This window comes from Carassius gibelio, chromosome A24 (assembly GCF_023724105.1).
Source record: "Carassius gibelio isolate Cgi1373 ecotype wild population from Czech Republic chromosome A24, carGib1.2-hapl.c, whole genome shotgun sequence".
Taxonomy (NCBI): domain Eukaryota; kingdom Metazoa; phylum Chordata; class Actinopteri; order Cypriniformes; family Cyprinidae; genus Carassius; species Carassius gibelio.
The window spans coordinates 6,971,014-6,984,192 of NC_068394.1; the positions used below are offsets into that span (position 1 = coordinate 6,971,014).

At 36.2% G+C, this 13,179-nt stretch overlaps 1 protein-coding gene across 4 annotated transcripts in view; it reads right to left on the reverse strand.

The window, feature by feature from the left end:
• The window catches only part of LOC127946165 (SH3 domain-containing kinase-binding protein 1), a 55,278-nt gene that overhangs the window by 18,356 nt on the left and 23,743 nt on the right, over positions 1–13,179 (reverse strand). For all 4 annotated transcript variants that reach the window (XM_052542526.1, XM_052542524.1, XM_052542528.1 and 1 more), the window contains exon 3: positions 412–535. In XM_052542526.1, the coding sequence (XP_052398486.1) occupies positions 412–535 (124 nt within the window). The remainder of the gene's footprint in view (positions 1–411; positions 536–13,179) is intronic.

The window sequence follows — 13,179 nt, forward strand, 5'->3', positions numbered from 1 at the left end:
GGAGTAAATGGTTTCTTTTCTGAAAAGAGTAATACTGTACTGTAATACTGTAGTAATACTGTACTGGCAAAATCACACACACACACACACACACACACACACACACACACACACACACACACACACACACACACACACACACACACACACACACACACACCAAACACAATCTGAAAATCTGATAGACGTATTCTGACCCGGCTTAAGTGTCATTGCAAGAGTAATGTTTTATTTAACAGTCAGCAAACCTGAGCCGGACCTCTGTTTACTTGAATCTTTGACAGAAAATGTAACCACCCCCCAAATCCTCTTCTGTGAGACATGGGGGTGGAGGGGGGTGCTTTTGTGAGTGTACTGTGCTGAATAAGCACTGGACTACTTTTCGGATGTGGAAAAGATCAGATACACTACCTTTCCTGGTGGGTCTGAGGCTGGGTTCTGATTTTGGGCTAGCACTGCCATTGGACAGGTCTGATTTGGATCCGGCCAAACTGGACTCCTTCTTCACCTCTTTTTTTGAGTCTTTCTTTATCTCCTAAAAATAGAAAAGGGGCACTTAATGCACAGAAACTCTAGAGGGAGCTCTAGTCCATTCACATACACTGTGTGTGTGTGTGTGTGTGTGTGTAAAACAGAGACAGACAGACAGAGAGGCATGATGTAGGCCTTAGTGCAGTAGAGCAGAGAGGCGCTCATTTCCTGGATGGGCACTACAGTGACTCAGAGTCAACATCTTAAACACACACACACACACACACACACACACAGCTTTAAAACACTTCTCCATCTGTTTGTCCCTCTGTTAGAAGAAGTAGCAGCTTTGTCTGTACTGCGCTTCTCTCTTCCTCCACTAGAGCTGTGAAAGCTGTAAAAACGTGGCTGGTGATTAACTCTAATACGAATAATTGTGATTAATAATTGAATTGTTTATTTTGCTCATATCAGTTTAATACACATGAAGTCATTGTTTTTGAGCTTGAAAACATAAATTGCTTTATAAAAATAATACTAATACTAATAATACTAAATATGATAAAAAATATCCATATAGACATTTTAAACAATAACAGCAATACCTATGCAATATCTATGCAAATCAACTGTGGATTAACAAACTGACCATTGCTCGATGCTTGTTGTCTCGAGAGCTCGTATAATACAATGAGCTGTACTGTGATAGATATTTAAAGTGTGCACACAGTAATTGCTCTTTTCGTTCTCTCCTTCTGTTTATAGTGTGATTTAAGGTATATGACTTTAAGGCCTGTGCAAAGGTTAAGAGAAATGCAGAAATAGATCTCGAGCATCTCTTGGCTCACGCAGAGCTGTCATCCTTTCTCAATTTCCTGCATGTTATCTTTCTCTGCTCTTGTCTGCGTGTTCTTTCTGCGTGTTTCACCCTCTTGCTCACTCTGACATGTTTATTTATTTAGAGGAATAAGAACATACTATCTGCTTGCTGGATGCTTCATCCTTGCAGATCAAGTTGTCATTCTGCAGGTGGACAATATTTCAAACGGGTATCATAAATCTCACCAAAATTTTTCAAGAGCACAGATTACTTTTTTCTTTTCTTTTTTTTATCTGTCTCATGTCTACATGTATCTTAGGCCCTTATTTAAGACCTATGGTGACATACTTCCAATTGAAACAGGAACGTATGGCAATACATATTTTAGGGTTTGTCTTTTATTTTAAATAGTAATTTTTTCCAAAAAGCAATTAGAGAAATAGCATTTTCAAGCCATTTGCCATTTCGAATGGCTAAAAAAAAATGCATTTCTAACATAAAAACAAGGTCTGTGGTTAACATTACTTGCAGAATAAAATATGAAAGTCTCGTCAACAAAGATAATCAAAATTTTGGTACCGTTTTCATTCATTTTATGTGTGTAAAAGCTAAGAGAATTTTAAATACATACAGACTGCTTTAAAGCTATTAGACATGGACTACACTACATAATTTTCTCATTTATATTCACACTTTTATCTCTCAATCAAAACTTTCATTAGTATCCCAAAACATCCAGTCTTCACATATCCTTCAGAAAAGCTTCTCCCAACCTTTACAAATAAGTTCGAAACTTCATTACAGTTCAACAAAAACACCAAACAAAGTTGCAATATTTTTCATATAGTTCGTGTTTCCGAAATCCAAGAAATAAAAGATGTTTTAAAAAACGAATTAAAATGCAAAGACTTGTCATAACACACAAACCAGGAAGTGTCTCTCGCACAGGAAAATGTGATTTTCTTTTCTGAATAAGGTGTAGAAATATTAACTTTAAATCTTATCAGCCAGGGAATGAAATAAGGTTACAGTGGTTAGCTTTCTTTAGGATGACTGTGTATGAGAGAGAGATAAACTGAAAGAGAGAAAGAGAGCATGAAATGAGAATGTAGCAGTGAAAATGTGTGCATTTAGAAAAGATATTCAACCATAATAATCATGTGTTTCATCATGTGTTTCATCATGAATTTAATGTCTAATCAGCAGACCAATCACATGCACAAGAACTTAAATACAGACCACACAAAAATCTGATATCACACAATTTGATGTCAGTCAGTGTATATTTTTATAGGGAAGAAGAAGTCACACATAAGTTTTTCAGTCTGGTGCTTATGAGACCCATTAAATATAGCTAAAAAAGAAATAATACTAAACTAAACAATAAATAACGTGTGAAAATACAATTATATTTTTTAAAAAAAAGTGAAATAAAAAATTATTCTATATCATACTTTAAAAATACAATACTAATATTTACATTTTCATTTTATTTAATTTCTTTATAACTTTTTAATATAATTTTTTATCTGAATTTTAATCATCCTTTAAATCTAAAAGTTTTTAATTTGGCTGGCTTCCGGCAAGCATGTATGGTATGCGCTGCTGGTTTTAGCGCAGCCAAGTGAAGCGCTTCAGTGAATGAAATATCAAAGTTTTGCATTTTGCTCTGAAACCATCAGTGCATAGCGTATACATTTATGCTTTCAGTTTGAATAGAAATCATATACAGTATTATAGTTAGTTGATCTAAAACAATGTTTGTGCATAAACAGTTGTCAACCAGGATGATATGTAAATGAGTGGTCAGAACTTGTTGTTATTGTTTAGTTTTTTTTGGGAATAGAAATAACAAACATTGCAGTGCATACAGTATACTGTACTGCTAAAAGCTAATTTTACTAACTTTTAGAAATACACTAGTATATAGGTATTGGCCTTAATGCTAAAGTCAGAAGAAAATAAGACAAAATATAAGCTAAAACAGCACACAATGTGACTTAATGCCCAGCTTAACTTAGCTAAAAAAAGAAAAGAAAAAGTTTTTCCCTCGAAATATGGGACACATAATTAAGAAAGAGTGCTAGTACTGAGTGCTTACACCAATATGTACATTCTCTCTCTCCTTGAGCAGCATATCACACACTGGATCCTGTCAATGTCTGTATTGCGTTGCTTCGTGAGTGTGAATGAGAGTGTGAGTTAGTGAGTGTGTGTGTGCGAACACATTGGTGTGCATCCCAGAAACATTCTATCCAAGAGAAAACCCTGAAAACAGAATTCCATTCACTCTGCAATAGGTGCCTTATCAAGTTATTTATGATGAAAAGAGCGCACAGCAACCGACCTGCTGATAAGATCAGAGACTTTCATGCTAGTTCAAGCTGGTTTAGGATGGTTCCTGCTGGTTTGGTGGACCAGTCTAGCTGGTGGACCAGAAAATAGATTAAACTCAAAATATTTAATTGAATGTGTCAACGCATGTCAATGTCAATCCACTTGGGCACAAAAGAGAAACTGAAAGCAATCATTTCCATCCAAACTCTAAATAAAGTTATTACAACAGAGCATTTTACTATCTTCAGAGAAGGAAGTGTGTGTGTTGCAGGCCACTTAAAAGTTAGTACTTAGATTGTGGTTTGGTAACTTAAATACAAAATACTTAAAAGTCAAAAATACACAGGTATTGTCTGTGTCATTTTGGATCTATTCCTATTATATATATATATATGTATACATCAGTGTTGAGTACTCGAGACTCGGACTCGGTCTTGGACTCGGTCTCGAGACCGTATTTTAATGGTCTCGGTCTTGTCATGGACTCGTGTGCATTTTGACTCGGTATTGACTCGGACTCGAACATATTAGGAATCGGACTTATGCCCGAGTCCGCTCGAGTCCCAATCAAAATATTTCATGATTATTACTGTATGTTAATGTTTATTTAAATTGATGTATGATTGACACATCCAATGACTGGTGATTTTCTTTTGACGTGAGACGTTAGGCCAGCAACACACTGGATGCGTGGCGCAAGCACCTCAGCTGCGTGGCGTGTCTGTTTTTAATTCGGCTCCCATGTTAACAGGTTAGATCTTGCAGACTGCCTGCGTGAGACGCGCGGAAAACCCGTGCATGCTAGAAATAGAACTGACGCCTATTTTTCACGCGACACGCGTGCATGTTGGAAGTGTTTCCAGGCAAAATATACTAGGAAAATATGTTTATATGTCATTTTGTACACAAATACATATTAATTCATGACATTTTGATATTTGAAAGTCTATAGGTTGACATAAATTCAGATATAAATGTAATTTTAAAAATAAATTAATAATGATCGATTTTCAAATAATGCACCTGTCAAACATACTCTATTTTGCCGTCAATACTGTTGATGGTGTCTTATCAGTAGGTGTGTAAAAAAATAAAAAAATAAATTTGATATTGTTGTCATGAAGACAAGAGCCTGGTTTTTCGGCGGCCTCCCTCTATGTCACCTACAGCCGCAGCAACGCGCCAAGCGCCGCGTGCAGGCACGCTTCTGGTGTGTAAAGACACAGAAAACGCGAAGCAGCCATCACGTTTCTGGCACGCAGTGTGTCACCGGCCTTAAGTTACCCTCCTGCCATCCGCCTGTAGTGATCGCGCTTTCCAGAAAGCCACATTGCTACATTATTTCTCTCAACTGTGTTATTTTTACAAAGTAGGACAAAATGGTCACAGAAAAAAAACAAATATTGTTTAGTTAAATTATATAATGAATACAGACACAGACTGACTGTCTCAACACTAAACATCTCCCCCTCAAAAACAATGTCTGACAGAATGCATTGAACTTATATGGCATTTGATCCAGCTTTCTTCCCCTGGCACATACACACTTTTGGATGAAATTTTCCTGGACAGTCACTCGGCTCTTGTGTGTATGCCCTCCGTAACAAAAAAAAATAGTGTGTATTTTACCCTGCATTAAAACGCACCATCCAGGGAAATTAGCATTAGATTATCCGTTGCTGTTACAGAAAGTGATAAAATGGTAACTGTTGTCAGTCCCCGCTTCCTCTGCACCAGTAAAGAGAGTTTTTAGTTGGGGTGGATTGATCATGAGACCACATCGTGCTCGGTTGGGTAGCAGGATGGTCTCCTCACTTATTTTTTTGAAAAGTAATTATGCCCATCTTTAATCTTCACAACATCTAAAGTGCACATAATCCAATACATTGTAAGGATATTAGCAGTTATTAGCTAAGCTTCAAGGTTAAAAGTTATGTAAAAGCTGTTACAGTTGAACATTTACAGGTATAGTGGTACAGTACTGTTACTTGTACTAGAAGTGTTATGTAGAATTACAATATAGAGTTGTACAGTAATATTATGTGTACTAGAAAGATTATATGGATGTGTATAGTGGTACAACGATGTTATGTGAAAATGAGCACTTAATATTGACAAGTAACACTTCATAATACTAATAAAATTACCTTTACACCACATACTATGTGGCCCTTTTAACCTTTATTGTTTCCACCAAACATTTGACATACTCTTGAAGATTTCTTTAGGTCTTGTCTCAGACCCAATCTCTCTGGTCTCGGTCTTGACTCGGACGCGACCCTTTCTGAACTCGGTCTTGACTCGGACTCGACCCTTTCTGAACTCGGTCTTGACTCGGACTCGACCCTTTTTGAACTCGGTCTTGACTCGGACTCGACCCTTTCTGAACTCGGTCTTGACTCGGACTCGACCCTCTCTGGACTCGATCTGGACTCGGACTCGAATGAGCTGGTCTCTACAACACTGGTATACATACACACATATATACACATACACACATATAGATATACATATATCTACATATATCTATCTGTCTATACACACACACCCAATCAAATTTTTATACAAAGTTCTTATTTAATTAAAAAACAAAAATGATACACAACTTATTTTTATTTATATAAATGTGATTTTTTTCTTAATCACTATAAATCACCCTCTGGGGTCTATATATTTATGTGTTTGAAGAAGACTGTCTCAAGATTCGAAGGACTCTTTCCTTTTCTAACCATAAAGCAAATTATCTCTTATAGTTTTGCAAGCCTAATATTAATGAAACAATCCAAAATGATTGTGACTGTACTTTTAGCTGTCTGTGATGTGTTTTTATATCGTTTTACATTGAGAAAATGTTAAGTTTAGAAATAGGATTCAGGTTATGCGCTTATATCTACAGTATGTAACTGAAATTGGGCCTAATAAAAGATCATTTAATTTGTCACTGTTTGAAGGACAACATTGGGATTTGGAAAATGAATTGATTATCAAAATAGCTGCAGCTTTAGCAATAGCTATAATGTTTGTTAGTGTGCTAAGTTCTCACAGTAACTGTTAGCAGACAGACGGTCCTTTGATTGACGGGTCATCTTCAGACTCCACATCTCACAAAGTCCTACTGTGTGATTGGGATCGGCCCGTGCCAGTCATCAGCAGGGAACTCTGAGAATATCTAAATACATCATTGTTCAGAATCGTGCGTTACTGAAACTATTGTTATAGTGTAGAATACCTTCAATGATAAAAGCTCAGTTATCAGAATTATATTTTTGTGGTTGTTGAAGCTCCACTCTAAAAGGTTGATATAAGACTTCATCCAATGATTTAAACCACGCTTGGTTTTGGTTACGTGTTAAACAAGTTAAAACAAGATAGATAAAGCTCCATCATCACCAGCCTAATTAAAGCATAGACTGTGTGGCATATGTGTAATGGTCTACCTGTATACCTTATGGTGTCACTGCCATGGAAACATATTAAAGCCAGGCCCCTAGGGGCCAAAGTACAGCTGTAGTACACACATACTAGGTCAAACACTGAAACTTGAGCAAGAACAACGCTGAGGATCATACAGACACAAAAACATTCAAGATGGATCACAACAGCAGACTAAAACGGTTTGTCTAGATAGTTAGAATTTTTCGTTTTTATATTTTTAGCAGTATTTCTATAAGCAATGCCCTGCACATTAGCTGTTAGTCGGTTTGCATGATAAAACCCTGTTGCGTACTTGAATTCATCCTATTTAAAGAACCGCCACTGCAGCCAAACACATTCAAACAATCAACACAACAGACATCTCTAACCAATTAGTTGACTAGTCATGTAATCCACATTAACTAGTCAATATATTAAAAGTACTCTATTACACACTACCAATGTACACACAAACAAATTCATATTCACAAAGGACACCTTTGGACGGCTATATTAAAACCATTTGATATTCTCAAAAAAAACCTTTTAAGCACAATAAATCATTTTTATGCACAGAAATCATTTTAAGTAGGTACTTGTGGTGTTTGTGGAGGGCACAATCACAACCCATCTCTTCTCACTCATCTCGCTTTACGGCATGCAGCTGCAAGGCTCACTTTTTTTTTTAATATACACTTCCTGCCATAGTCATAGGCTTCGACAGAGCTCGAGTCAAGTCAAACCACAGTATGTAGCTGCAAACTTCTGCAGTGCGCCCCTTCTAACGATACAGTATGCACACACATACATGCAGACCAGGCCAGATGAGACCTTTTCCCTTTGAACTGTAAAAATAAACATGCCAGCAGAAACCACGGTTTTGCAAAGCATTCTGGGAGCAGCAGAGGCCTAATCAGGCTCACCTGACAGAACGAGTCTGTTTATCAAAAGAACAGATTAGAAGGGGGTGTTCACATTCTTACGACCACAAACCAGTCAACTTTCATTAAACTTTCATTTCAATCTGGCCGACTATGTGTGCATGAATCCCTAACACGGTTATTTGTTTAATACACTGACATGCACACACACATTTAGCTCCTACTCAGGCCTGTCACGAGACTCCTTTTCTCTGACTTCCTGTTCACAATAGCATTAACAGAGCTCTGAAAAGTGCATGATCTACATTCCTCTCCCCCGCTCACTGGTCTGGTCCAGATGGTCAATGGTAGCTGGTTTCCACAGCATCCCATCATTCCTCGGTCTTCCACTACACGGAGGATAAAAAAAGTAATGTGCTTCGGGGAATGACAGGCCCTCTCATACACAATAGTGTAGACAACCTTGATATGCTGGTGCTGATCTTTGATCAATGCCACAGGTCGGCTCATTCTTTTTTATCAACCGAACAATCAGCATGTTGTTAAACAACAGTACAACCCACAGAATGCACTTTCAAGCCCTCACAGACTCATTTTCATTTCTATCAAACAATTAAACAAGTGGCTACCACGAGTAAGGTCTATATCAGCTATAAAAAAAAGTACAAGATCGCATGTCCACGTCAACTGTGGGATTGGGAAATGATCAACATGTATGTAATGTAGCTTGCAAGTTAGCAGCTAGCATGCTAACATACAGATACAATGTGCAGTCCTACAAAAAAAGGTTCAGGCAGATTGATGTAATACTTGTGTGATTAAAAATACAAATACTTCACATGAAAATGATCAAGTTATTGCATCTGGGTCAGAATGATTGACTAGTTTTTGATTGTCTCATGTTTTGAATTCGTTAGCATGCTAACAGTGTTCTACACTTGTACAAGAATCCTTTTTCTTACAGTCTTCTTGAAAATGTGTACTGTAAATATGGTTGGTTTTTTATGATAAATTGCTTTTTATAATTTTCTCATTAGCTCGCAATTTTCACTAGCTGTTTTAATAATGGTGTTTTAATATTTTTTTATGTTTTCACATTTACTGTTGTTCACATGCAAACTTCAGTGGTTTGCACATAAGGTGAAATGTTTCCTCATGCCGATGTTGCAACAGGTTCTATTGGTCATGCAAATAAGCTGTGCTGACAAACAGAAAGTTACAGTTTAATAGTGACTTCTGTGTGAGATGTGCTTCATGCTCTGCTACAGTATTGACAACAGACAAGGGATCTTTTTTTTTGTCTGTAAAATTTAATAAAAATAATGTATCCTCACCTAAGTTTACCCTCATAACAAAATGATTCAAGTGCTTCTTGCCTCAGTTGACTAGTTGACCAGGCCTTTCATTGTTTAGACAATCAAATGCATCCAGGTCCTAAAATAGGTATTAAATTTGGTTACTTCAATTGGTTAATTTGTTAAGGCCATCATAGTCATTAAAAAAGGCTTTGTGTAATCCTCCAAAAAAGGACCTTAGGAATATTAGTGGTGGCTGGGAATACGTCATGTCATGAGATTGCAGTGAAGTGCAGTTCTGAGTAGAACAGAAGAATGCAGCGAGAACAAAGAATGATGTAAAACTCTAAGAATCCAGCACACCTCCTAAACCTCCCTCTCGGGTTAGGAGGTTAAATGCTCTACAACCCAGTTACATCAGCAACTGCTTCAGGATGCAGGGTCCAGGACACAGAATTCCACGTTTCAGGGTGGAATGCATCATTGCCTGTGACACAGTTTTGCGAGCTGCCGCCCCATGGATTATCAGTGCAGTGAAGTGAAAACAGAGCCCCACGCTGAGGCACACACTCCCAAATATATACAAAAGTACAGATAGGTAGAAATGACAGTCACACACACACACAAAAGCAACATACACCCAATATAAACACATACACACGATTTTGAAGTATTTAGTTAGACATCTCAGGGGCCAAAAAGGCTGAAAGTAAAATGTAAAGCACCTTACCGGGAGAATGTTTATTGTATGAAGACAAAAACAAGCAGTGGAAAAACATTTCATTAATACGTTTACTCTTTTCCGCCAGCATTTTTGAAAAAGGTTGCTAGCCAGCCAGCATTTTTTTTTAAATCATTTTCACAAATGGCCTTCAGAATATTTTGTTGTATGAATATCTGAACATGCAATACATCAAAATAATGAACAATGCCTCTCCTTAAAAAAAAAAAAAAAAAATTTTTTGATTTATTCCAGCTTAAGGCATTCTTTTTTATTTTAAGTCTCATAAAAAAGCAACATTTTGATCAAAAAGCTGAGAAAATTGCATTTCAAGACTACATTTGTATCATAAGTGACCTGTGCTATCAAAATCAGTCGGAATGCACACAAGGGAATTTTGAGCATAAAGTGAAAAATGTCGATTTTAGTCAAAATTCAGATTTTCACAAACATTTTTTTTAAACCCTCATCGAGCGATCCCAATACTCTAATAACAATTAAACATCTAAAATTATCTTTTTTTGTATGTTTTCTGCTAGGAGTACCTATTCTCTGCTTGCTTCTTGCGCACCTGCATTAAGGCATTTCCGACAGCGCGATCCCGATACATATACACATAATTATGTTATACAAGTATTCACGCATCCATAACCTGTTATGTCTTAAGTGAACATTTGGGGAACTGTTGGGGAAAAACATCTGATGTATAACATTATATTAGATCAGTGCATTATAGCAGGTCTTAACTTATAGCCTGTCTGTCTCATTAATGTTAATATAAAGAAGGAATCTCTTGCTGCTCTTGACCGAACTGCTTTTGTAGTTTTAATAATCAATTTATTTGTAATGAATACACTAAAGAGATTTTTACATTTGATTATTTGCTTTACTTACTTGAATGCTTATGATGCGTACTTAAAGGAAATAAATAATACCAACAAATTTTGCAAAGACAACAACAACAAAAAAAGAAGACTCTCATTAAGCTCATGATGAATATATTCCAAATATTCAACGTCATGAATCATGCAACCTTTGGCAAATCCAGTGATTAAATGTTTTGCATTGCAGACCATCTGACACAAGATCTGAGTCGATCGAGCCTGTGCTGCTGAATCATAAATGCTCTGATGATGCTGGAGTAATGCTTTTATTGCACATTTCACTATCAGAAAGTATGCAAGCTGTAAGTACGCAATAAATATTTGATGGCATTAAATTAGTTGTGGTGAACAGATCATATTATGATGTCGTCATGGAATGGCTTTTCCACAGATTGTTCCATGATAACTTCATAATATGATCTATGTAATTTATATGCAAACACGCACACCTAATAAGCAATATTTATGCCATTTATTTTTTTTATGATGAAATCCAAAATATAAAATGCAATAAAAATAAAATCTAGTGAAATTAAACTGTAATTACCCCGAAGAACTGAACAAAATTAAGAGAGAAGAATGAAAGGTTAAAGGTCATTTATGACAGAATCTCCTTATTTGTATTCAGAGAATAGCAGATTATGAGGTTAATTAAAAACGTGATACTGAAACAATCCTTTCCAGCTGTGTCGACTTGAATCAGATAATGAAAAAGAGATGAAAAAGAGAGGAAGAAAACCAAGGAGATAGAGGGCTGGCACGAGTCCAGACATGATTGAGCGATTGTGAAGAACGGATGCCTGTTTATTCTAAATTACACCACTCATTTAATCACAGAAGAGACTAAATTATCGGTCCATTATCACATGACCAACACAGGAAGCTGAAGCGCATGCATGACTGACCAATGACCAATCGGCCAGAAAGGAAGCCCCTCATTCAAGAACTGACCGTCCCATCTTTATCATCATTCTTTATTATAACCTCTCCTTTGAATGTAGAGGCTCAGCTGAACTACAAGATATCTGACCGAGCTTTTTGAAAGTGCCAGCTTCATGGCAGAGCACAATCTACAGACAAACAGGATAAGTGAGAGATTTACTTGTGGCAGACCTCAAACAGGAAACACCTGTAGATGGCAACATGCACACTTGTCTCTCCACTTAAAGATAAGTGCACACTTCCACTTATACTGTACATCAGATGAGAATGGGTGAGATGGTCGACTAGTTATCCTCAATGACTAGATGATTTAACTAAATCTAACTTAAAAGTTTTAGCAGTGGTACTTTAGAGTCATAACTTATGTGAAATCTCTAAACTAAAAGTATTGCTTTTAAAGCACAGCCTAAAATTAACTAAAATAAAAAAATAAAAAAATAACAGTATATAAAAGATTATGTAAGATACATACTTCTCAAGTGGTCAGGGGTCTGGGAATGAAGCTGGAGAAAATATGCCACATTTTTCAGATGTTTATTATGTGCGTCTGAATGTTCACGCTCTCTTTCTCACAAACCCATAGGTAAGACTAAATTGAGACTTCTGCTTCTCAGTTTCTTGCTTCTCACTTTTCTCTGACTGTATATGCAATTCAACATTTATAATAGTAAAAATGTTTTTAAGCAGCAAATAAGCATATTAGAATGATTGCTGAAAGATCATGTGACACTGAAGACTGAAGTAATGGCTGCTGAAAATTCAGCTTTTATATATATATATATATATATATATATATATATATATATATATATATATATATATATATATATATATATATATATATTAATAGTATAATTGAAAAAAATGAATTATCTTTCAAAATATAAATTTTTACTGTTTTTTTTTTTTTTTTTTACAAATAAAGGCAGCCTTGGTGGCATAGAAGACATTAAAGATACCAAAATGGTAGTGTAAATCTGAAAAGGAGAAATCCAATAAGTCTACTGAAATATTAAATAAAGTAAAAGTAGATGTTTTGTTTAGATTTGCCATCCATCTTGAATGTGGCTTGGAAAACTCAAAAACTGTTATATGAGATGAAGAGATCACTTAACAGAAACTGTTGCTGCCTAGAATTAGCATCATCATGGAATAAACTCCAGAATATTTGTATGTAGTGCATTGGAAACAGAAGACCACCAGATTAACATATTTATGTTTGGAAACACATTTGATGTGGTCAAGTATAAATAGAAACTCCAGTCAGATAGCAATCATTAAAGTAAACAGGCCAAAAGAGTAACATACGAGCAATACAAATTTCCTCTGGAAAGGGTCCCAATACACACCAGCACACTACAGTCACATCTTGATTTTGCTCTAAATGTTTAGCGCCATCTCACTACTAAACCAT